At 41.9% G+C, this 27,122-nt stretch overlaps 1 protein-coding gene across 2 annotated transcripts; it reads left to right on the top strand.

The window, feature by feature from the left end:
- Nucleotides 1-11,444: 11,444 nt before the first annotated feature.
- Nucleotides 11,445-25,415, top strand: NANP (N-acetylneuraminic acid phosphatase). Of its 2 annotated transcripts, none has more exons than XM_082428642.1 (2): nucleotides 11,445-13,642; nucleotides 19,805-25,415. In XM_082428642.1, exons 1-2 carry the CDS (start codon nucleotides 13,232-13,234, stop codon nucleotides 20,459-20,461), a joined length of 1,068 nt encoding a protein of 355 aa, XP_082284768.1. In that variant the 5' UTR covers nucleotides 11,445-13,231; the 3' UTR covers nucleotides 20,462-25,415. The 2 variants fall into 2 exon arrangements, 1 of the variants encoding a protein (XP_082284768.1); XR_014254565.1 differs by having other exon boundaries at nucleotides 13,499-14,103; nucleotides 19,805-19,944.
- Nucleotides 25,416-27,122: the final 1,707 nt, after the last annotated feature.

Genomic DNA, 27,122 nt, shown 5'->3' on the forward strand with positions numbered 1-27,122 from the left:
CTCTGCAGATTTCATTAAAAAGTGCTAAATAAAGCCTGACATCTTCCAAGGTGTCCCATAGCCTGGGATATGGAGAGATAAGGGGCTTTTTCCAAGGTCAGGCTCCAGGCAACAGGGAGCCCATGGATATGAGTAGGTTAAAGGAGAAACACAACACACACACACACACACACACACACACACACCACAATATGGGCAGTTGGTAGGAATCTATCTAAATCTCATGCCCTCAGTGAAGGACTGTATTTTCTAAAGATGGTCCCATCATCATGTCCCACCCTCCCCCATACTCTTCTTTCAATGGGCATAGACTCTCCTCCATCAAGAGGAGGGTCTCTGTTCCTCCTTCACTTTGCATCCACGTGGTGGAAGTGATGCTATGTGACTTCCAAGGTCATAAAGGGCTGCATTGCTTTTGCTGGCCCTTTTGGGATCCTTGACCTGGGAATCCTGTCACCAGCCACATGGAAAGGCCACTGTAGATGTTCTGGCCACAAGCCCAGCTGACAGTCAGCCTTGACCACCAATCATCAATATCAGCAGCAGCAGCAACCACCATGTTGATGAGTGAGGCTTCAGAAGATTCCAACCCCCAACCTTTGAGCTGCTCCAGGGGAGCAATGTGGAGCAGAGGTGCACTGTCCCCACCAAGAACTTCCCAAACTGCAGGCTTATGGGCAACAAAATGTTGTTTTGAACGATTAAGTTTAAGAGTGGTTTGTTATACAGCAAAAGCGAGCCCTCCTTCCCTGCCTCTGAGTGTAATGCAAGAGTCGCTCAGCTCTCATTCATGACAGAGAATGTACCCGAAGAGACAGGGTCTACCAAATGCATGAGCTGGTCCAAGTGGATGCAAGAAGGCAAAGTTCTGGGTCTTAACAAAGCCTCAACCTAGCACGAGATCTTTCCTTATGGGGATGATTGGCAGAAATGCTGGCGCCAGCCTTTCAGTGGTCCTGGGTTTAGTCTCCCTGTTGGTGACTTTATTTTTGTATTTGTATATGAAGTGATACTTCACTGTAGTTTTGATATGCATTTCCCTTATAACTAACAATATTTAGCATCTTTTCATGTGCTTATTGGCCGTTTGTATATCTTTTTTTGAGAAATGACTGTTCAAGTGCTGTACTTGGTTTTTCATTGAATTGTTTGTCTTTTTGGAGGGGTTCTTTCTATATTCTGGTTTCTGGACTCTTTTTTTTTTTTGGACTCTTATCAGATATATGATTTGCAAATATTTTCTCCCATTACATGCGTTGTCTTTAAAATGTTATAGGAGTGTCTTTTGATGCACAAAAGTTTTCAATTTTAATGAGTCAAATTTATCTCTTTTCTTTGTTACTGCTTGTGCTTTGGTGTCATACTTGAGAAACCATGGCCTCATCCAAGGTCATGAAGATTTATACCCTTTTTTTAAAAAATTTATTATTTATGTATTTATTTTTGGCTGCGTTGGGTCTTCGTTGCTGTGCGCGGCTTTTTCTAGCTGTGGCAAGCGGGGACCACTCTTTGTTGCGGTGCACAGGCTTCTCATTGTGGTGGCTTCTCTTGTTGCGGAGCACAGGCTCTAGGTGCGCGGGCTTCAGTAGTTGTGACTCGTACAGGCTCAGTAGCTGTGGTGCACAGGCTTAGTTGCTCCGCAGCATGTGGGATCTTCCCGGACCAGGGCTCGAACCCGTGTCCCCTGCATTGGCAGGCGGATTCTCAACCACTGCGCCACCAGGGAAGCACTATACCCATTTTTCTGTGATGAGAAAACAGATATTTTGAGGCGTTTTACAGTATGACAATCCTGCTCACACCCAGAGCCTGGACATTTAGATAAAAATCTGAGCTTAGCATACCCACCCCAATTTCCCACTTTGCTTTTCCCAGGAAAATTACTAAAAATGACCACTTAGAGTTGAACCCGAGAAAAGTCTGCCCCAACCAACAGACGCTTACTACCTTGCTCTCTATCTCCTGCTCACTCGTAACCTGAAGTGGAGGACTGCCCTTCCCCCAGCTCATTGTGTCCCCCCCGCCCCATTTCTGGGATTTGTAAGTAATAAATCTTGTAACTTTACTTCCTTTATGTGAGTGTATTGAAACTGTGCCTTCAATGAAAATGACCCTAGGGTTTCATTGCCCCAAAGTGGGAGCCTGGATGCTGAGGGAGCTACTTGCCAACCCCCATGGGTGGCTTGTGCCTCCTCATTCAGCAGGTCATGATCTGTGTATTCTTTTCTTTTTTTTTTTAAGTCTTTACTGAATTTGTTACAATATTGCTTCTGTTTTATGTTTTGGTTTTTTCCACTGCAAAGCATGTGGGATCTTAGCCCCCCGACCAGGGATCGAATCCTCACCCCCTGCACTGGAAGGCAAGTCTTAACCCCTGGACTGCCAGGGGAGTCCCGATCTGTGTATTCTGAATTTAATACACCAGCTATGGGCTCCCCAACACCATTTCCTTCCACAAGTTTTAGTGTGAGGTAGGAGTCCAAATTCATTCTTTTGCATGTGGGTATTCAGTTGCCCCGGGAACATTTGTTGAAAATAATATTCCTTCCCCATTGAATAATCTTGGCACCTTTGTTGGAAATCAATTGGCCATAGATGTATGAGTTTTATTTCTGAACTCCCTATTTTATTCCATTGATCTGTATGTCTACATTTATGCCAGTAACACAGTTTTGATTAGTATCTTTACAGTGAATTTTTAAATCAGGAAGTGTGAATCCTCCAATTTTGTTCTTCTTTTTTCAAGATTATTTTAGCTATTTGGGTTGCCTTACAATTTCATATAAAATTTAGGATTAGCTTGTTTATTTTTGCAAAACAAAAGCAGTTGGAATTTTGATAGGAATTAAATTGAATCTATAGATCAGTTTTGGGAGAATTGCCATTTAAGAATATTAAATTTTCCAATTTGTGACCATGAGTTTTTCCCATTTATGTAGTTTTTCTTTAATTTCTTTAGACAATATTTTGTAATTTCAGTGTAAAAGTCTTGCAATTCCTTGGTTAAATTTATTCCTAAGTATCTTGTTCTTTTTGATGTTATTATAAATGGAATTATTCTCATAATTTTATTTTGGTTTGCTCATTGCAAATAAATAAAAATACAATTGATTTTGTATATTGATCTTGTATCCTGCAACCTTGCCAAACTCATTTATTAGCTCAAATAGTTTTTTCATGAATTTTTAAAAAGTGTTTTCTATGGGAAGGAAATCCATAAAAGAGGGGATATATGTATAGGTATAGCTGATTCACTTTGCTGTACAGTAGAAGTTAACACAACATTGTAAAGTAACTATACTCCAATAAAAATTAATTTTTTTTTGAAAAAGGTGATTTGGGACTTCCCTGGCAGTCCAGTGGTTAAGACTTCGCCTTGGAATGAAGGGTGTGCGGGTTTGATCCCACACCCCCTGCATTGGAAGCACGGAGTGTTAACCCCTGGACCGCCAGGGAAGTCCAGAAGATGTTTTAAAGGATGAAAGATAATGCAGCATTGGCATGCTAAAGGTAACTCAGCAAAGAAGGAACAAAAGAGGGCATAATTGGAAGAGGGAAGTTCAGGAGTATTTATTCATTGCAAGGCGGAAGGAGACCAGTATGCAAGTTGAGAATTGCCCGAGATTGAAGAATAGACAGTTCATCTGTTAAATATCAGGATGGTAACTGGAAGTTTTTTTTCCTTGTCTCTGAAATAAAACAGGAAATTCCTTGGCTGTCCAGTGGTTGGGACTCCACAATTTTGCTGCCGAGGGCCCGGGTTTGATCCTTGGTAAGGGAACTAAGAGCCCTCAAGCTGCTTGGGGCCGCCAAAAAAAAAATGAAATAAAACAAATGCAAACCCTAAGTCTGAAGACCATTTAACAAGAGCCACCAGACACACCTCAAAGGAACATAAGAGGTGGCTAAACCAGCTTGATGTGATAGTGGTCATCCCACCCCTAGCGGGCGACTGTGCTATACAATCTGGTAGCTACCAGCCACATGCAGCTACTTAAATGTAAATTAATTAAAATTAAATACAATTTAAAAATATCAGCTCCTCAGTTGCACTAACTATATTGCGTGTACTCAATAGCCACATGGAGTTAGCACTATTGCATTGGACAGCACAGACGTAGAATTATTTCCAGCATCATGTAAAGTTCTATTGGACAGCATTGATCTACAGGAATTGGTGGAGGAAAAACAGCTAGAGTAGGGGGTTCTCAGCCTACATGGAGAATGCTGTTACATTCCCCCACTCTGTTGCCTCATTGATTTTTTTTTCCCCATTATTTGTTTGGACGTGCTTCGGATCTGCTGCTCTTCCCTGGGCTGACCTGAGCAGGAAAAAGGAACTGGAGAGAGATGGCGGGTGATGAGAGGACAAGGAGGAAGCAACCAGACAGTGATGGAGATGAATGAGTGGATAGTGAACTAGAAACATTCTTCCAACTGTTGCAGGAAGGGGGACCCCTTCCAGGGCCCGAGAGTGGGCTCTTGTCTAACACTCTGAAATGAATTGTCCGAGGAGACACACGTGCTGACAAAGCAAGAGACTTTATTGGGAAGGGGCGCCCGGGCAGAGAGCAGGAGGGTAAGGGAACCCAGAAGGACTGCTCTGCCACGTGGCTCGCAGTCTCGGGTTTTATGGTGATGGGATTAGTTTCCAGGTTGTCTCTGGCCAATCATTCTGACTCAGGGTCCTTCCTGGTGGCTCATGCATGGTTCAGCCAAGATGGATTCCAGCCAGAAGGATTCTGGGAGGTTGGGAGGACATATGGACATATGGCGTCTCCTCTCCTTTTGACCTTTCCCGAATTCTTCCGGTTGATGGTATCTTGTTAGTTCCGCATTCCTTACCAGGACCTCCTGTTTAAGATAACTCATGCACGTGGTTACTATTGGGCCTGGCCAGGGTGGGTGGTTTCAGTCAGTGTTTCCCCTAACGAATAGGGTTACCTGAGCCACACAAATAAGTAAAAACTGGGAACTAACATTCAAGGGCTAATAAAAAAAAATAGTGATTTTGCTCCGGGTTTAACTTGTAAACTCAGAAAGAAGGTCTTTCCTGAATGCCTTATACAAGCCTTTGAAGGCATGATAAATTAAACTCTGAAGTTCTAGAACATAGAACTCGTTGTGGTCTTAAAAAAATGCACAACGTGAGAGTTGTGAGTTAAGTTTTATTTGGGGCAAAATGAGGACTATAGCCCGGGAGACAGTATCTCAGATAGCTCTGAGAAACTGCTCCAAAGAGGTGGGGGAAAGGTCAGTATATATGTGATTTTGGTGAAGGGGGAGTACATGCAATCAAGCACATTATTTTTTGCCGAAGGTTTCTGCTAGTCTCTTGAGGGTTACTGCTAGTCACGAGGAGCAGACATCACCAAGAAAGATTTTAGTGCTTTTCTACATATGAGGAGATATAAGAATTGGGCTCATGAAATCAGCTCCTTAAAGTATCTAACTATCTGAAGACCTGTTCTGCCAGTTTTTCCCAGAGCACAGAGTGCCTCATTTCTGCTCTCCACCCTGAACTCCTTTCAGGGGGTGTTGAAAGTCAGCAGCTGCAGCAGCACATGATTTAATCCTTGTAGAAGTAGGTGGCAAGTGCCAATTTGTAGTTGACATTGTAAACTTCAGTTTAGTTAGAAATCTTCTCACTGATATAATATATAGTTGGACAAATCAATCTTTTAGTATCCTTTCGGTGACAGACCTGTTCTTTGGGGAACTAAAAGCAACTGTCTTTCTCTTGCAAATCTCTACAAACCAGAAATGTAAATACAGGCCCGAGGACCTGAGACTGAGCCTCATTAGCTCAGTCAGGCAAGACCTGAAACCAAGAGAAAAAAAAATGACAAAGTGGTAGTTTTAAAATTCAAACCGCTGGGAATGCTACCTCAGCCAAACTTTACAAATAGTAAAGCCTTGGTCATCTGAGCAAGCAACTTTAATGTATTCCAACTGTTCTTTGTAAACTAGTAAGTTTATATTTTAATACCTGATTCATAACTAAGTTTTTTTTTTTAAGTGAAGCCATGAGATCTCTAGTTTTGTCTGTTTATATGTCTGTGTGCACATTATACATACGAGATATCTCTACCTCTGGAAGTTATTATCAAAATTGAATTTATAAAGAGGTCTATTTAATTTAAAAGAAAGCGCTTACAAATTAAAGAAACCAGCCAAAATGACTTTCAGGTTCACATGAACTGGGAAATATTCAATATTAATTTGACACTTGGTATTAAAGTTTGTTTGTTGATCTATTTATTATAGACATGTCTTTAGAGTCATTAATATTAAGTATAATACTTTATTGTACCTAGGTTTAACAGATGTCAAATAAGACCTTATTATATCTGTTGCAAGGAAAATAACTTGATATGATGAGACTTTATATGTAAATGAGGTAAGAACTTTTGGGTAAACTCTTTAAAACTATATTTTAGAAATGTCTACTTAAAATGATCTTTACAGATATTTGGTAACTTAAAGGTCTAGAGTTGTGCTAATTTAAGTGATGGAGGTTTATTGAATAGCTATATAATTTCAAAAAAAATAAGATACTGATACGTCAATTACTAAATAGAGAAACTAAAGGTATTTAGGACTATTAATGAAAATGTTTGGTGCCACCTTGAGATGTCCTCTGTAAGAAAATGAATGTATTTAGAAATTACCACTGGTATTTATGTTCACCAATCTACAGAATGCTAATGTAAAAGAAAATTCATAATTGCTTACTTCTTAGTTTTCACTAGAAATTAAGGTTTTTAAGACTTGAGGATTCTAATTTAAACATGTAATTAAAGCTAATAGGAAGCATTTCAGTATACAGTACGAAAGTAGAATGTGTGTTTTCAGTAGAGAAGGTACGATGAATGGAATTACATTTTATTGAGGAAAAAATTTTATACATGGTCAGGATTAACTAAATTTAGACTGAAGTTAATTAAGTAAATGGATTTTGTTGTTAAGTAAGGTAGTACATGACTGGAATTTGAACAAAGTTTCTTAGAGTGCCCCTTTTCGATAACAGATTGTGTGAGTTTCTGTGCCCTTTTTGATATTTTTTAACAAACTTCCCAAATATCAAAATCGAACTAAAGCTCTTTTAGCCTCCAGCTGACTCTGGGATGCTTCAAAGGAACATCTCTGAGACATCTCAGAGAGGAATGTTAAACTAAGTTTATTTGGTATGTTTAATTACTTCAGAAACATTGTCAAGTGATTGGAGATGAACCTCAGGTTATAGTTTATGGATAAATGTTATTAATACAGATATTCCAAAATTTATATGGAATCCCTAACATCTGATATGTCCTGATATAATGTTATCAGTCATAATTCTAGTTATTATCCAAAAATGTTATATGTCACAGAAATATCCAAGTTTCCTGCTAATTGCATTGTACTCAGATCTTTACCATGCTATTTTAAGTTTTAGCTTTTATAGACAATCATTATTTTACACTGATGCTTTTACAAAATGAAGATTTTCAAGAAGACTCAAAAAAAAGAACTTTTTAAACAAATATAAGTTTCTGATAGCTTTAGATAATACCACTGAACTGGGTAACAAACGACAGAACTCTAACGGAAAACCTGATGACTTCATCCAGATCAACAGGAATTAATTACATGAGACTGAATGAACTGATGAGTATGATTTATAAGTTTATGACTTTTTGAAAATACACTAGCTAAAGCTTTGTTTTCCAGAAAAACCTTTTCTCTTATGCTATGACCTACAACAAGTTGATAAAGTATACCTTTGTAAACAAAGAGGAAACATTTATCTTTTTCTCTCCACCTGATCCTTCCAGAATTTGGTTTCTCCAGCTGGCTCTCCTGTGGATTTGATGCAACTGGATTACAACTAGTTAAACTAATGATTGTTTTAATTTGTTCTTTGTTTCCAAATTGTTTATGATTTGTCTTCCTGCTGTACTATGACTTTGTAATGTTACTACCTACATTACTTATATCCTGTCTATTTTATAAGATTGTTGTCTTTTATAGTACTCAATGTGGCCTCCAACAAAACTGATGATGGCTAAACATCTTGAGAAAATAGATCACATTTATGACTCTTATAGAATAATTGTAATAGTGTGATTCTAGATATGGGAAGAAGCAATAAGGGAAAACATTTCCTGGATCATAATAGACTAGGAAGACAGAGGATCCAGAGAATCTTTAATTATCAACAGGGCCTAATCTGGAAATTAGCTCCTGGAGTAGCATATCAACAGGAATTTTCGCCTGATCTAGGATGAGCCTCCCAGCGCCATGGGACAAAATTTGGTCATGAAATGTTTCCCAAATATTGGTTGAATTCCTGACCAAGAGGAGGATCTGAGAAATGGAATATTTCCTGCCATATCAGTCAGTCATCAGAGATTGCAGCCCTCCAACGTTAGTCACTGAGCCCTGAGGAAACTCAGGAAGGAAAGAATACCTGCCATCTAGCAGCCATCAGACTCATCACTCCCTATGGTGAGCCCTGAGGAAACTCAGGATGTGAAAACACAGGATACCCAGATAGCTGAGGTGCACATCAAAGGAATGATTTCAGTGAGCCCAGATTCTTGCATCTTCCCATATATAGAAAAGCACTAAATTCCTTAACTTGGGATACCTGGTTTTCTTTAATTAACAATAATCTTTTTTATTTTTAGAAATTTTATTTTTTATTTTATTTATTTATTTGGTTGTGCCGGGTCTTAGTTGCGGCAGGCAGGCTCCTTAGTTGCGGCTCGCCGGCTCCTTATTGTGGCATGTGAACTCTTAGTTGCAGCATGCATGTGGGAGCGCAGAGTCTTAACCACTGCGGCAACAGGGAAGTCCCAACAATAATCTTTTGACGTCTGGACTATCTGCCCTTTGTTGCAAATTTCTGTATAACCTGGCTCCCCCACCACCACCTCACCTCCTCAGAGCAGTTCTCTCAGGGTTATTTGAGATGCTGCCTCCAGGCTTGAAGTCCTAAGACTTCCTGCCGAATAAAACATAACTCTCAACTTTTATGTTGTGAATATTTTTTAAGTCGACAGGTGCCAGGCTGGAAACACCTTCCCAACAGGTGGAAGCGAGAACTGCTCTCAAGCCCCCAGGCTGGGAGGCAAGTTGCCAAAGTTCAAAGATTGGGCTGGGCAGAAACTCTGGCCCAACTGGTTAAGAGCATGGCCTTTACAGTGAGACTTCAGATCTAGGCTCCATCACTTTGAGAAACGTATTTAAACTCTCAGTTTCCTCATCTGAAAAAGATGGGTAAAAAAATAACCACTTAATAGGATCGTTGTGAGGATTGAATGAGGAAATCTTGTACAACACTGGGAACCATCTATGGTGTATATTAAATGCTCAATAAGTGTTAAATATTACTAATAGTAAAACCTCATTATTCCAGAGGCACAAAGAGGACAAACTTTCTGCTCAGAGTCAGTATCATGTCAGGATAGGCTGTGTTCTGATACCTACACCCTGGGTCTATTCTTAGGAAGCTGCCCATAGTTCTTTTCTTCTCTGACAGGACTAATACTTTTTTTTTTTAAACAAGAGGAGGCCATTCCCCAGGCTTGGGAATTTCCAAGGACATTCTCAGGATCACACCCTTTGTTAGCCTCTAGCTCTACTTCCTCCAATGCCTTGCCCACCCAAGAGAGGACTCTCTGCTAGGGAAAGGGAGGACAGCCCAACCTCCGGTGGGTACTCCTAACCTGTTGCCTTCCAGCAGTGCCTTCTCTGCTCAAAACAATGGTGGGTGTCCTTTGCTCATGTCTGACATCTCATGACCTGCACTGTCCCATCTGGGGCTCAGAGCCTCAGCTGGTTCTCAGTCAACCAGGCCTCTTCACAAGGAATATTCCCCAGATCTTATGCTCTCATTCAGGACACTTCCAACATTGTCCCAGCACTCCTTCTCTCAGCACTTTATTCAGGCTGATGCACTCCTGGTATAGACAGGGTCTTGTGGAAAATGATTCAGTTAGCATTTACGGAGCAACTGTCCTGTTCAGGTAATCATTGCCATATTTTACCCTCTCAACCAACCTGCAAGTTAGGATTGGAATCTCCATTTTGCAGAGGAAAAAATCGTGTGTTAATGAGTTAGAATAATTTTTTAAAATAAATTTATTTATTTATTTTTGGCTGCGTTGGGTCTTTGTTGCTGTGTGCAGGCTTTCTCTAGTTGGGGTGAGGAGGGGCTACTCTTCATTGTGGTGCGCGGGCTTCTCATTGCATTGGCTTCTCTTGTTGCAGAGCACGAGGCTCTAGGCGCGTGGGCTTCAGTAGTTGTGGCATGTGGGCTCAGTAGTTGTGGCGCACGGGCTTAGTTGTTCCACAGCACATGGGATCTTCCCGGACCAGGGATCGAACCCATGTCCCCAGCATTGGCAGGCGGATTCTTAACCATCGTGCCACCAGGGAATTCCTAGAATAATTTTTACTTTATGTAACATATATGGGATCAGATGGACCAGGTTGTACAGCAAGCTGTTTTTGGTTTTTGTTTTGTTTTAATAATATTGAGGTATAACTTAGACATTTTTTTTTAACACAACACAAATATATTTCTAATATTTTCTGTGGAGATGCACAGAACATTGAAGACAAATCTAGTTTTGTTTTTTTTTAAAGCAAGCATCTGCCTTTTTTTTTTTTTTTTTTTTTTTGGCTGTGTTGGGTCTTCGTTTCTGTGTGAGGGCTTTCTCTAGTTGTGGCAAGCGGGAGCCACTCTTCATCGCGGTGTGCGGGCCTCTCACTGTCACGGCCTCTCTTGTTGCGGAGCACAGGCTCCAGAAGCGCAGGCTCAGTAGTTGTGGCTCACGGGCCCAGTTGCTCCGCGGCATGTGGGATCTTCCCAGACCAGGGCTTGAACCCGTGTCCCCTGCATTGGCAGGCAGATTCTCAACCACTGCACCACCAGGGAAGCCCGGGAAAATTTTGATGTGAAAGAGAGGAGGAAAGAATTGCTGAAAAGATGTCCTTAAGTAGCGGCAGGAATCTAGTAAACAGCTGAAAGAGCTAGCCACAGAAGGCAGCAGAGGTGGCTCATTTAAGGTCATCAGGCAGCGTAGGTGGGTATAGCTGATGATAGCTGGGTAGATGTAGTGGGAGCCTGTGAGATTCTCTTCTGGTTGTTTCTATCTTGCCCCTCAACTGAGCAATGCCCCATTCTGAGAAAACCTTTAAAGTTTAAACCACAGGGCAAGCCTCTCTTTTGAAGTCATAGAGTTGTAACGAACTTGTACAGGAGAGGTGGCTGGGAAGAAGGGTCTGGGAAAGACTTCCCTAGGGTAGGACAAGACAGGATCAATGTTGGGTAGCAGCAGTTGCACAGCAATGGTGCCATGCTGCAGGATGCAGGAGAGACAAGTGTTACAGTTTAGTTTTCACTTTGTGTTCCTTGATCAAGTCTCACAATTACCAATCTTTTATTTAGACCTTGCTTCCTGGAAATAGGAAAACATCTAGGTAGTAGTGTTAAATCTGTCAAGCTGACCAGTTAAGTAATGTACTAATAACCTGAGGCTCATTTATAATGAGGAGCCTATACATTTCACCACCTTAAAAGCGTACAGGAAAATTCACTGGTTCACAAACATCAACTGCAACAACCTAAAGCCTGGAGACATTTAATTAGAAGGAACTAAAGTTGTCAGTGTACTGTACCTGGCCACCACCTCCCTTCAAGCAGCCAAGTTGGACAGGTCATGGAATGCCATTAGAGTACTTGTCACAAAAAGAAACCTGTCAAACACCCAACCCATTAAGTCAAGAGGATTGATTATACATGCAGACTGCTGCACCTTCTCTGACTTTGGATTTGTGCCTAAGTCAATAAACTATATGCACATCAGAAAAAGGATACGGACTTCCCTGGCAGTCCAGTGGTTAAGACTCCACGCTCCCAATGCAGGGGGCACAGGTTCAACCCCTGGTCGGGGAAGTAAGATCCCACATGCCTCACGGTGTGGTCAAAAAAAAAAAAAAACACCAAACCTATAGACTTCATGTGCCCATATGCAGTTTTATGCTAAATTTATTCTTACAATTCAGGAAATTAAAAAAAGTAACTCTAATTAATGCACTCATAATTTCGGCCGATTGCTAATCTAAATGACCAAAATTGATAGACTAGCCCTGCACATAAACAGAGTCATGTTTTTGAGGAACGGCTATTCATTGATTTTCCACAGTAGCAAAGAGAGGTCACCAGTGATTCTGCTCCAAAACATGGAAACTGTAGTCTGCCACTGCAGAAGAAAAACCTATTAACAAAAAGACAACTGATCTGATGGTACTGAACATCAGCAGCCCAACTGTTAATCATGTATCTCAGGGGTGGGCAGATTTTTTTCTATGAAGTGCCAGATAGTAAATATTTTAGGCTTTGCAGGCCATATGGTCTCACTTATAACCATGCAACTCTGCTATTGTATGGCAAAAGCAGCAAAAGACAATACATGAATACTATTTATGTACACTAAAATTTGAATTTCATATAATGTTCACGTGTCATGAATACACTTCTTTTGATTATTTTCTCAATTATTTTAAAAAATGTAACAATCACCCTGCTCACAGATCCAACAAAATCTGGTGGCAGGCCAGATTCGACCGGTGGCCCTGTTCTACCTGATAGACAATTTCTGGTCACTGATGATGACTACATGTCCAAATTTCAGTGAGGTTACCCAACAGAGACAATTTAGACAGAAGATTAGAGATTAGTTCCACGATCCTTATTCTGCTAACAGCAGAAAGCAAACACACAATTGTTCCTGACCTTCTGCAGGTTTAACAGATCTCTAGGTACCTCAGCCTCTGGCTATACCTGAAAATCATCCAGGTAAAAAAGACACCCAGCGACCGGAAAATGCAAGGCTTCAGGAAAAGCCATCAAATCAAGGTGGACAAAACATCGGGCAGACACTACGGAGCCCTCGGTCTTCAGGCAGAGCCGTCAAACAACGGCTTCAAAATCCAGGTTACACCTTTCCAACACGTCCCCCAGCTCTGAGTCGTCTCCTGCCATCCAGCGGGGCCGCAGACTCGTAACCACACACACACACCCCCGACCCGGCCACGCTCGGAAGCTGCCGGCGCTGCGCGGGCCAGGACACCCGGTCCGACCGGAAAAGCCCCTTGTTCCGTCTCCTCCCGGTCGCCACAAGGCGCAGAAAACCTCCCGCGGACAGTCACGACGTCCTCCTCACGCAAGGAGGGCAAAATGAGAAAAGAAGTAAGCACAGAGAGGCACCAAGAAGGAAGCCGCGCTTCCGACCACCCCCTACACGTCAGCGACTCAGACAAGCCCTCTCACCGTGACGGGGACGAGTCCCAAGCCCTCCCTAGGACCACGATTCCGGAGTCTCGCGGGACCTCGCTATTCCGCGGCGCTCAGGTATGGGGACATCTCGCGGGAGTTCCCCGCCGGTGCGCAAGGGTCCGGTGGCCTCGCGGCTCCGCCCCGGTATTTCCCGTCCGCCGGCCCGTTTCGCGCAGCCGCCCGCGCGGCTGCGAGTTGGCGCGTCGCGCAGGCGGCGGCGGCATGGGGCTGAGCCGGGTGCGGGCAGTCTTCTTCGACTTGGACAACACGCTCATCGACACGGCCGGGGCGAGTCGGAAGGGCATGTTGGAGGTAACGTTCCGGCTACCGCTTCCCTCCGGAGAGCCCGGCGCTCCGCCCCGCGCGCTCTCTCGCCCCCTTGGGCCACCGGCCCACTGCCCTGTCGGCTCCCTCCGCGCCGGCGCTCCTGGTCCCGGAGGCCCCTCGTGCCGGCCCGCGGCGGCGGCCCCGCTCAGAGAGCGGGGAGGCTGCGACCTGAGGGCGCTCCCAGCGCTCGGGCTCCCGGAAGGATGTCGCCAAACTGCCACGAGGGCAGAGTCGCCTCCGCACAGAAAGGCGGCCGCGCGCCAGGCGCCTGGCTTTCTGCCGGGACAGGTTTGGACCTGCCGGGACGAGCGGACACCCGGCTCTCCGGGACTGACCGCGGGAGGATGGTCTCCCACCGCGTGCTCTTCGTTGGACCTTTGATCCTGGACTTTATCGACTCGAGGGAGTTTTCTCCGCAGGTGTTCCTGCTGTGGGTGTGATCCTCAGTAGGTTTACTTTCACGAGGCCTTGCTCCGCCGCATCCTCCCCTTTCTGTACCTACTGATGCTCTTTCAGACCTTTCCCGTGCTGTTCAAGACCCGAAGCCACCCCTGCTTTTTTTCGTCTGCATTCAGCTTTAAAGAGAAAACTAAGGATTGCCATATCTGAAAAACCCACTTTCAGAAGCTAATCCTTACAGCCCTGAGTGCCCCGTCCTCTTCATGCTTCATTAGTTAGGTTGTGTCTCCCTGGATCTTCAGCCTCTTCATCCTCTTTCTTGGTGCATTCCACTCTTGCTGCGTTTTCGGATCTGTCCAATGCTCTATTTTTATTTGTTTATTTGATAAAGATGTCTTTCCACTCTCTTATGATACTCCATAAGCAATATAATAATGTTTAATCCTATATAGTCAGCTTGCACATTTCTTGGGTTTGATTCTTGGCTCCACAGTTTTCTCTGAGATCTCAGGCAAATAACTCAACTCAGTGCCTCAGTTTCTCATCTGTATTATAGTACGACACTAGGGCCAACTTTAAAAGACTGTTTTGGGGAATTAATTGAGATAATGTGTATAACAATTTAGCAGAATGATTCTCCAAAATATGCATTGGAAAAATGTTAACGATTATTTTATACAATTATTGCAAAAAATAAAAAAAGGGCAGCAAACCTATGTCCATTTTTCAGCTTAAAAAAAAATAAGCAAATGTGAATAATTCATGCAGAATCTTTTAAAATGTCCAGTACTTTAAAAAGAACGCTTCCCTTGGACCCTTCTTTCTCCACAAGATATTACCTCTCTTGACAGCCATGTTTTTCAAGAGAAATCTATATCATTATCTCCATGTTTCTACTTCCTGTGTATTCCCAAAACCACTGTAGTGGTTTTTTTTGTTTTTGCCACTAGAATGAAGTAAACTCACCATCTATAGGCACCTCCCAAATTGCCAGAATCCTGGACATTTTAAGTCTGTCTTAATGACTTTACCGAAGCATTATACACTGTTGACTGTCCCTTCCATCTTCATGCCTTTGATCTTGACCTCAGGGGCACCATCCCCTGCTATATTGTCTCCAGTATCTCTAGCTGAAAACTGTACATATTTACCTGTGTGTTTTTGGCAGGCCAAGTCCAGTGTGTTGTCATTAAGTTCTTGTTTTATTCCAATCCTTGCTATAGGCCAAGAGTTTAGGCTTTAAAATTAGACAGTTGAGTTTGAATCACAGCTCTCCCAATACCTAGCTGAAAGCACCCGAACAAGTTAGTTAACTGCTCTAAGCCTCAAATCTTTAAATAGTGATATTTGAATAGTGAAATTAGTTCTCAAAAACCTTATCAGCTAGGTTTAATGTAATGCATGGGAAGTACATACAGTCCAGTGTTCCAGAATTATACCACCGTCCACTCTGTCACCAAGTCTGTCCTCTCCTGCACATCCCCCCTGCCCTTGTCTTAGTTAAAGCTGGACTTGTCTCTCATCTAGACTGTTACTATGGTCTTGATGCCAGGCTTACCATGTCCAGTTCATCCTCCACATTCCAACTCACATGCCCACAGCTAAATAGTGAGCTTCTTAAGAGAGAACAAACTGTCTTATTCATCACCCTGTGTTTGACACAGGGTGAGTGTTGAATGGATGGATAAAAGTCCAGTTCTCCAGACTTGGTTCTTACCATTTGCTTTATAAATATTCTATGAAATGTGCAGAATTAACTATACGAGGATCTAGTATCGCTTTATCACATAATAATACAACACCCACAAATGTTAGCCTATTCAGAACTAACATGCCAGCTTTCTGAATCACTCTGAATGATTTGTGAAAGGAGGAAGGGGGAAAGGTCCAGCCATTGCCTTGGGCTTGAGGAGAAGGAGTCATATACTGACTATATATCAGCTTTAATTATTTTTTCTTTTTTCAGCCTCTTTTTTTTTATATACAATTTTTAAAGGTTACTTTCCATTTACAGTTATTACAAAATATTGGCTATCAGCTTTAATTTATTTTTAAATCATCTGGGAAAGCTATTTCCACCCTCTTCAGGCCTTTCAGTGTCACTACTCAAGAGGAAGCCTTCTCCAGAAAATTGGGGTTTCTCAGAGAACAAAGCAAAAAGATTTCTGCATTTTTGAGTTTGCTTTCTAATGGGTATGACAGTGAACATAATAAATGTGCTTTTATTTATAAGTGTGTCAGAAAAACTGGAGGGGAGAAAGAATTGCATTTTTAAAATAGGTTGGTCAGATTAGGCCACATAGAGTAGATGATGTTTGAACAAAGACTTGAACTAAAAATAACAGGAGGGCTGCTTGAATTGTTAGTCTGTATGCAGCCATCATGTTTTGTGAGCATGTATTTTTTAAAACAGTTTTATTTAGAATTCAGCCACTTCATATCTTTTTTTTTTTTTAATTTATTTATTTATTTATTCATTTATCTTTAGCTGTGTTGGGTCTTCGTTTCTGTGCGAGGGCTTTCTCCAGTGTGGCAAGCGGGGGCCACTCCTCATCACGGTGCGCGGGCCTCTCACCATCGCGGCCTCTCTTGTTGCGGAGTACAGGCTCCAGACGCGCAGGCTCAGCAGCTGTGGCTCACGGGCATAGTTGCTCCGCGGCATGTGGGATCTTCCCAGACCAGGGCTCGAACCCGTGTCCCTTGCATTGGCAGGCAGACTCTCAACCACTGCGCCACCAGGGAAGCCCCATATCTTTATCGTATGTGTTGTATGGTTCCCACACTGGCCCTCAAAAAGTCTTTTTAAATCACAGCTAAACACTAGTACTAACGGTATTTTAAGTCTGGGTCCAGAAAGTAGGAGGTAGAACAGAGTTTCCTTTTTGTATGTGTTGAGATAGAGCCTTAAATAGAGTTTTGAAGTAGATGGAATTTGAGTTTATATTGTGTCTAGAAATTGATCTCCCCTCTCTCACTATCTTAGCTCTCCCTTCTTCAGGCCTGTACGTGCCTAGTGGGCTCATTCTACTCAGAAGCCTTTTCAGGCCTGACTTACCCTTACGCAAAATGTCATCACACCTCTAAATTAGAGATCTTTTCCTTCCATCCCCAATTAAATTTAGACTCCCATTCTCTCAGTGCAGGTGTTAGGAGAGTTTGCACCAGTAATGTGGACTAATTCACCTTAGGTCTTATTTCTGTTTGAACTAATATTAATATGTGAATGACTGATAAACATCTTTCCCAAAGCTGTTTATATTATTAAAATGCCACTTGTTGTTCCAAATGAATATGTAATTAGTTTCTGTGTGACAAAATGGCAAAGTTAATTCAGGGAATGTAATGGGAAGCAGTTTTGAAACTTGGGAGCAACATACCTCTACAAGAATCTCCCCTTTAAGGTGAGCTAATCTGCTTTTTCAGATCCCAAGAATGTGCTTAACAAACTGCCAATTGCAGTTTATAGGAAACTGGATCTTTATTGGAAGCTTTCATTTATGAACTGTGAGCCAGTTCCTGTTGAATCGCAAGTACTGTGGAGTCCTAGAGGCCTGTGTCCTTTTATTGTGTAGCAGTAGCGTTGCTAAAACTGTATAGTGACCTTCAATCATAGCTCAGGAGTAATTCAGTTGACATTGCTAGAAAAGATGGTGACATAACTATGGAGATTGAAAAGGCTTGATTTCTTCATTGAAATTTAACTTTATAAAGCAAGAAATTTCAAAGTTTTCCCTTCACCTAAAATTCTTAGGGCTGGTTTATTTTTCTCCGACTAGTAAGACTTTTCTTAACTATTATGTTTTGTGATTAACACAAATAGCCTGAAAAATATTTCCTTTACCTTTGGTGTGGTTTTTATACTCTGGAGGAAGAATGTGTCTATTCAGCTGTTTCCCCTTTTCAGTAGGTGAATTGAGTGTCTGGTGTGAGTAGCAGATCATTTATTCCCTATAGAGTTTAGGGTAACACAATTTAACTTGACTTTGACTGGTTCACTTCAACAACAGAAAATCTTTAGCCCCAGCTGTGTGCATTGCCCTCTTCCTCAAAGATCCAAAACCGCCTTGGCATGATCGACTTTCCCAGATGTCCCTGGGACAGGCGGCTTCAAGTGCAAGCAGTTCACTTGGAAGGTGACCCTAGGAAGCACTGTAGCGGGTGGTGGAGTCAGACAGGGAAGGGGAGGAATCTAATACAGGCTGTGTTCATGAGCGGGGAACTGTGTGAACGGTTGGGGACTCTGGGAGACACATGTAGACATACTTTACTTGTCCCTTCCAAGGGGAAACCCACCAATATCTGCTTCTTATTGGTTGAGACCTGCTCCTTGGGCTATACTCTGGCTCCAGCCTATGTGCATGGGTGCCCCTATGGCGAGATAAAGCTCCCAGGCAGAGAAGCCCAAGCACTTGCAGTATGAAGCCTTTGGCATGTATGGGCATAAGGTGTGCCAAGGGAATTTCGGTAGCTACAGCCTACCCAGCCTCATCTCTAGCACTCGCCCTCATTTGCCTTCCATTGTGGCTGAACTCAGCTTCTTGCCTTTCCCAGTTCATAGAATTCCAAGTACTGTGTCTTTGTGCTGTTCCTTCTGTCTAGAATGATTTTATCCTCCTCCCATCCCCACCTTTGGGCTTGGTAACGCCTTGGTTTAAATGTTCCTTCCTCTGCCCTCCTTACCCAACAACTCTGGGGTTGCTCCTTACATTTTATTTCCAGTTTTTTGTGTGACTGTCAAGGCACTCAACCTAGCATTTGTGGTGGTTATTTTCCCCACCAGATAAGTTCATGAGGACAAAGGGTCCAGTCTCCAGTGCCAAATACATAGTATAAAGGCAAGCATGTGGCCTGTGGAGTTAGGCAAGTATGGGCTTAAATCTCAGCTGGGGCAAGTTATTTATCAGTTCTAAACTTCCATTCCCTCATCTCAGAAAGGAAATTCCCTTGCAGAGTTGTAGGAAAGATTAGAAATAATGTATGTGAGTACTGGGCATAATGCTTTGCCGCATTAGAGTCTTGGTGTTAGAAGATAGGCCAAAGGGATAAGAACCTAATCTAATAAAAAGTCAAGATAAAGAGCTGTGGGAACATAAGAAGGATTATGATAAGGAATTCAGAACCAGTGTGACAAAGAGGGAGACTCAGAGCTACTTGAAGTTTTTTATCTGGAATCCTAAGTTTGGAAGAAGCACTGTCATTAAACTGCTGAGGTCACAGAACATGCTTGATTCCATTAGAGCTACATATACCTGTTTTTAAAAGTATAGAATTAGGTCCCCTTTTATATGTTGGTTAATTTAGGCCTTCAGAACGTAAAATGGATATAGATGAGGAAAGGTTAGGTGAACTAGCGTTATTTCTGGGAAGAGTCTAAATATCGGTTGTTAGAAATTTTATGTTTTACTAAATATAAGCACAGTTTTATTTTCATGTCTTCATGACCAGAATGAAAGGTGGTAGACTTAAACTGACAAATGAGGGATTTTTATTAGCTATACATATATATAAAGAATCTTCTTAGAAAAAATTGGTAAAAAAATATGAATGAGTTGTCTAGAAAGGTTGGGAAACCTTCACTCTTGTGTTCTTTAAAAATAAGACCAATTCCCAACAGAAATGGTGTGGTAATAGAGCTTCCCTAAGACAGAGGAGTGGAGTTAGAATCTTTCTGTGCTCTGGGTTTATAGGCTCACAGCATGAGTATTAAAGACATGAAGTATGTTGATGGAGTTATTTTCCTTTATTTAGGTGATAAAGCTCTTACAATCAAAATACCATTACAAAGAAGAGGCTGAAATCATCTGCAACAAAGTTCAAGTTAAACTCAGCAAGGAATGTTTTCATCCTTCTAAAAGCTGCATTACTGACCTCAGGACTTCACACTGGGAAGAAGCAATCCAGGAAACAAAAGGTGGTGTGGCCAATAGGAAATTAGCTGAAGAATGTTATTTCCTGTGGAAATCTACACGTTTACAGCATATGACACTAGCAGAAGATGTCAAAGCCATGCTCACTGAACTTCGAAAGGAGGTCCGCCTACTTTTATTAACAAATGGAGAACAACAGACCCAGAGGGAGAAGATCAAGGCTTGTGCCTGTCAGTCCTATTTTGACGCTATTGTTGTAGGTGGAGAGCAGAAAGAGGAGAAACCGGCACCTTCCATATTTCATTACTCCTGTGATCTCCTTGGAGTACAGCCTGGGGACTGTGTGATGGTTGGTGACACACTAGAAACCGATATACAAGGAGGCCTCAATGCAGGGCTGAAGGCAACAGTCTGGATAAATAAAAATGGAATGGTGCCATTGAAGTCATCCCCCAGGCCGCATTATATAGTTTCTTCTGTGCTAGAGTTACCTGCTGTCTTACAAAGTATAGACTGCAAAGTCAGTGTGTCTGCTTAAAGCACAAAAAAGGGTATGCTTACGAGTTTTAGGGTCAAATTACAGGGTTTGAACTAAGAAAAGTTAAGGCATTCTATATACTATGACCCAGTTCTAAGGATAATTATACTTGTCATGTAATGGCCAACCAACCGTTGACTGGTATTTATATCTGAAAATCCAGAGTACATTATTACAAGTTATTTTTAGTAGTGTAACCCAGAAGACTTGAGGAAGTATATTTGTTAATCTGTGGCTTGAGATTTTTTTAAAAATTATTTTGTTAATCTCTTAGCATCTTGGATCTATGAAGATACCAAGGAGGATAACTTACACATTGATGCACAAATACAGATTTTATGTTTTGGCTTAAAAATAGGTATTTTTTAAAAAATAGATGTTCTAAAACATATATACTAGAGATTTATTAGAGCAGTTGGATCTGGTTATTATAAGTACCAACTCACTTGCAAATCAAGGCATTTCACAGTGAAATTATTTTCATATTTTCTGTTTCAAAAACATGCACCATATTTTTGCCTACTTTGAACGTATACTTCTCTTATGAATCTAATTTTTCTGCATTACCTTTGGGGCGTGGGGGGGATAATTTTCCTATGGTGTGTACATGACCAATAAATTCCTCCAGTAAAAAAGCTGTTAAAATCAGCATATGGTGCTCCTTTTCCATTACATTTTCACATCTTTCCAGGGTGAGCTTATAGGTTCCTGTTAGTCTTTGCCTCTTATGGAAGTACTTTTACTAATCTTTTCCCAGGTACGCAGTGAGGTTGAGGGACCAGTCTGTCTTGCTGTGGATGAGTGCAAGCCACATGGCCCCAGAAGTCACTTTCCTGGGAGTTGCCTTGGTGTGGCCTAATCATGCTGCCCCCCATCTGTTGTCTGCTGACTGGATAGTTTCACCCATATGATGAAAACTAATAGAAAATTAGGTTTTGCTATGAACCATTTCCAGAGTGCCATTTTAATAGTTGACTGGCTCTTTTTGGTGTTACCATCTGCCTTAAGTCTCCTGTTTTTCAAATTTTGGGAACTATGTCATTGTTTCACAAATTTCTGTATCCATTTCAGAGTTTGCTTTGAGCTTAGTAATTAAAACTCCATAGGGAGGCATCTTGCAACTAGAAAAATTTCTCAAGACCATTAGGCCAGAAAGTCTCATGACTTCACCAGCCAAACTTAGAGTAAAATGGTTAATTAAGGAAAAAAGAAATAATGATTAGGGTTGTTTTTTGGTAGGGTGTTTTTTTTTAACTTTTGTATAGGAAACTACTAGTGTAAGATGTTCGGTAGTTGGGGTGTATTTAGCTAGGGCTCCTTCAAGTATTCTACGAAGAACAGGATTCTCTGCCATTGTGCATGTGCCTGTTGCACTTCTCACTCTTAATTTTTAAAAATGTGATTGTGCCCTTGACTGTTCGCTCTGAAGCTGAACATTTGTGGACAGGGAATGTTTGTGTATAGCTCTTCCAGGTACGGTGTCCACGTGACCTCAATTATATTGTAGCTATTTGAAAATTGTTAAGTTGGAGGATGTTGACAGGAAAATAGTTGTGTGCATGATTTCTCCAGTGGGCTGAGCGTGATGCTGAGAGCTTGTCCTTTCAGCTCACCCACAGGATGGGTCTAGACACAGCGCGTTCACTGTGCTCACTGAGAAGGCTCATTGCTCCCAGATCATGGCAGCAGATCTCCTAGGATGTTATGTGAGCAGTTCGTCAGCAAAAGTGATCTGGCGGGGAATGAAATAATTGAGTTTTTTGTAATGTAATATTACATTCCATTTGCACTTTTCCTTAGGGAAGAACTTTGTGGTTTTCTGCCTTCTGAGTGGAATGTTACAGAAGATATTAAGAAATCTTGGAATAGACCTATTTTATTAATAATGTTTTTGTTTTAGAATAATATTTTGTTTTTCATAGTTTCCCATACTCCTAGAAAGCCATAAATTCTCAGTTGTCCAGAGGCTTTCCCAAACACTCATTACAGAGGAAGGCCTAGAGTAGACACGAGTGGACACTGCCCCTGGAACACTGACACAATGATGGATGTTTTCTGGTTCCATACACATGTCCACCCACTGGTGCATGAACATCTTAGGTATGGTGGTGCCCAGGACCCAGCAAATGTGAATACTGTGGGAAAGACAGGTTTCTTAGTTACAGAGGTACTTGGTTTAGCACTTTCAGATTTCTTTGCAACCCACAATAGGAAACATTTTCTGTCACAACCCACTAAACACATTTATAGTGAACATTTAGTTAATATCAGTGTGTGTATGTTAACTATATATTTAACAAACAAAACTACTTCCTTGCTGTGCACGATGCTCAGGTTTTTTTCATTCCATCATTTTTTAAATTGGGGAATATATTTTTTTCATTTTTGAACAAGTACTTGTGGTACTTGTACAAGTACAAGTATTTGTGGTACACAAGTCAAAGAGTGAAAACGTGAATAGCAAAAAGTCCGTCTCATCTCTTTTCCAGCATCCCGTCTGCCCTAAAGGCCTCTGCTGTCAGCAGTTTCCTGTGTATCTGCGTATATAGGTAGGTATGAGTATATAGAATTCCTCTGATTCAGGCAGGTTTTTATTCCTGCTTTTCAGTTTTAGGAGGCAATGATCTTGCTAAGAAACTGATTTAAAAAGTCATGAAGCTTCTGTGAGTCGTTCATGTTAGGAGCATACATCTTTGATCTCAGCCATCCACTCTTGTTGATAAAGGTGATGGTTCCATTGGCTTTTACTGGGCCAGTTGTTCACTTTGAGGTCAGTACAGCTGTGAAACCCTTGCTCCTGCCCCAGTCTAATTGCCCTCTTGTACCTATCACCATCCTGGAGATTCCCTTTGCCTCTTAGGTTGGATGTCCTGTGCCCTGTGTATTCCCTTTTTTGATTTGTTCCCCCTTTGATGGCATGCATCCTTGAGTAGTTTCCCTATAAATGTGAGAGATAAAAATATTCAGATCTTAAGTGTCTGAAAATGCCTTTATTCTCTTCTCCCATCATTGATAGTTTAACAGCATGTAGTTGGATATCATTCAGAATTTCAAAGGCATTGCTCTGTGGTCTAGCAGCCACTTTAAGTGACAATTTTCTTTTTCTCTTGAAGCTCTTAGAACTCTGGTTTTTCCCCTGTGGTCCATAATGATGTATCTTGTTATGCTTTCATCCTCTGCTCTTGGCACTCTTGAACCTTTCCAAACAAAACCTTATGTTCTTAGTCCTGGAAAAATGTAATTACTTAATTGATAATTGCTTCGCCACTGTGTTTCCCGCTTCCTTTTCCTGGAACTCCTACTATTTGGATGTTGGACCTCTTCTACTGACCTTCCACTTTCTTTTCTTTTCTCTCCTATTTTTCCATTTCTTATTTTGTTCTATAATGCTTTTTGGGAAGTTTCTTCAACTTTACCTTTCAATCCTATTGAATTTTTTTTCCTGCCTGGCATCATGTATTTCAATATCCAAGTTTCTTCGATTTTCTAAATGTTCCTTCCCTTTTTTAAAAAAAATTTTTATTGGAGTAGTATAGTTGATTTACATAAATGTTCCTTCTTAATGTTCTTTTTTTTTTTTTTTTTTTGGCTGTGTTGGGTCTTCGTTGCGCACGGGCTTTCTCTAGTTGTGGCAAGCGGGGACTACTCTTCATTGCAGTGCGCAGGCTTCTCATTGCGGCGGCTTCTTGTTGCGGAGCACGGGCTCTAGGCGCAAGGGCTTCAGTAGTTGCAGCACATGGGCTTAGTAGCTGCAGCATGCAGGCCCTGATTGACATTTTTGTTTTGAGTGGAATATTACCTCTCAAAAAATTTTTTAAAGTTTTTGAAGAATCCACGGAATCCACTGTATCTTCCATGTTGCTCTGATCTGTTATTTGGGTCTATTTGTTCACCTTAGAGGCTTTCCTTAAATGCCCAGTGAACCGTGTTTATCACAAGAGAAAGGATGGAAATGCTGATTGGAAGCTCTGCACGAGTGGCTGGGTCTTGTAAACTCAGAGGTTCCTTTTCTATAGGGTATCTGGGTAGGCAGTTATATGAAGAACCCCTGGGGTCAGTGTCTGAAGGTCTTTCCTCTTGGTCTGGCTCCCTAGCACAGAATCTCTGACTCCTGACTGAGGGTAGAGATCTGATGTCAGCACCTGGGAGCTGAGTGGGAAGGAGGTGTGTGGTGGGGGGAGAGGCATATGTTCACTTAATCCCTGTTCTGGTTGTACCTGAGCCCAGTTGTGTGTGCTCTCACCCGGTCTAGAGACCCTCTGTTTTACTCTTTCCATAGAAGCATTGTGACTTCTGTTGAATGAGGACTTCAGGTTGGAGGGGGCAGGGGTCTAGGGATCTATTTGTATTTGCATGTTTTCTTTCTTTTTCTGTTTTCTTTTGGCCACGCCGTGCGGCTTTCGGGATCTTAGTTCCCCAACCAGGGATCGAACCCGGGGCCCCGGCAGTGAGAGTGCCGAGTCCTAACTGCTGGACCGCCAGGGAGTTCCCTCCATTTGTATTTGGAACACCTTTTACCCCATCCTCCTTAACTCAGCTCCCTCTTCTCCTTCAGGACTGAGGTATCTGGTGGTATCAGTGCCCGAATCTTTGGAGGAGTCACTGTGCACCTCATGATTTCTCAGCGTTTAGAAAAGCTGGTTTAGACTCAGCTTTCTTGAATCTACTAACTCCTTTGCCACTTGTCCACATGCTTTCTGCCTTCCACAGTTTTGTTGTCAGTGCCTGTTTGCCTGGTGTGTGTGTTTAAATTCCTTTATGATAGTTTCCATTGGGTTTGGGGTAGAAGCAATATTAGATGGGTACTTCCTTCTTTCGCCTTTATTGTGGAAGCTGTTCTTTTCTAGTCTGTGTTCAATGTAGGTCAAGTGCCTGTGCCTCATGGTCACTACCCACAGCTGGAGAAAGGCTGCTCATTTGAAGTGGAGATTTACAGCATGCCCACAGCTTTTTTTTTTTTAATTATATATGCAGCTTATTTCTTAAGATCTTTTCCCCAACTTCCTTATTCTCTATATTCTTGTATACAGCATTCCTTCTCTGACTTTCATCATGATGGTGGGTCTCCTTATGTTCTGTGTTTCTGAATTTTCAACATTGCTTGTACATAGGTATTTATTTTGATTGGCAGCTCTGTTCCTATGATCACTTCTAAGACGTAAACTCAGATTTCTTTATAATAAAATCCTTCTGAGTGCAGTACATTCAATTTATACTTTTACAATGAAGTTTAACAGTACAGGGGATTCCCTGGCGGTCCAGTGGTTAGGACTTGGTGCTTTCACTGCTGGGGCCTGGGTTCAGTCCCTGGTCAGGGAACAAAGATCCTGCAAGCCTCACAATGTGGCCAAAAAAAAAAAAGTACAGAAAAGTCACATGACCTTGATGGGTCAAAGCATATTTTTTTAACCAGTCTTCACACATGTGACATTGACAATACAGTTATTTCCATGGATTTCTTGGAAGATGTCATGATTTTTTTTTTCTGGGCCTCCGCCTGACCTATGGAAAAGATCCTCAACCCAAGCTTTTTTAAAGTGACAGATGATAAATGACTTAATCTACTGAAATGGGAATGAAGAGCAACGGCATTATGGATACAGAGTTTCTTTCTGGGGTGATGAAAATTTTCTAGAACTAGATAGTGGTGATGGTTTCACAGCATTGTGAATGTACTAATGCCCCTAAATTGTACAATTTTAAATGATTTAAAAGTTAAATTTTATGACGGTTTATTTGTTGGTTTATATCACCCATATTATACTTGCTGAGTTCCTAATAATTAGAGATGTGTGTTTTATCTTTTTGTACATCTCCCAAGTTTGAAATCTGTGCTTGAAAACATAATAAAGTAAATAAAATAATAGTTGGCAAAATACACTTTGAAAATCACACATATGGTGCTTCACTGAGTGTCCAGCAGATGTCATTGAAATAAGATATTTACAGTGCTCCTCTGAAAACAGCGCTGTTGTTACATTTAACTCCTTGGAATGAGCAAAGTTTGTGGAAATTCAGTGGGTTGACTCCTCCCTTAAAGAATGATAAACAACATGGAGCCAAAGTAAGAACAGTCGGTACACTGGGTACACACCGCAGCTGGTGAGACGGCCCGTCTACCACAGCATGAGAGGGGGGCCACATCCAGTCCCCCTCCCCCAGCTCTGCCAGATTCCCTGCTTGCCCAGTGCTAACTCCCCAGTCAAGTGTCAGACAGTGTGGCAGATGAAAGAAAATGCAGGCGCCACGTTTGAAACACCAGGTAGTCAGACATAAAAACTAAAGAACTTAAGAAACATGCATGTAACCAGCATGCTGAGCAAGGATGACATTGGGATGTAATCAAAATGAAACTTCCCTGTCACCTATCGTTCCTTTAACATGGACTCAGGGGCGAAGCTTTCTCCCTGCCAGTGGACAAAGACCAGATGGAAACTCAGACATGAAGAATGTCCAGCCTCACAGATTAGTCCACACTGCCGTATTTGGTCAAGAGCAGGCTGGGGGCTGCGGGGTAGCGGGGAGGATGGTGTGTGGACTGCGTGGTTGTCGCTTAGCCGGAGCCTGCCACCGTCCTGAGTTGGCTCCGAGGCCTGCAGGCCCAACAGATTTTCTCACGTGACTACCTTGTGGGCACTGCCAGGGCCTCTGGAGGCCCCCG

The sequence above is a fragment of the Balaenoptera physalus genome, assembly GCF_965194825.1.
Source record: "Balaenoptera physalus genome assembly, chromosome: 16".
NCBI lineage: Eukaryota > Metazoa > Chordata > Mammalia > Artiodactyla > Balaenopteridae > Balaenoptera > Balaenoptera physalus.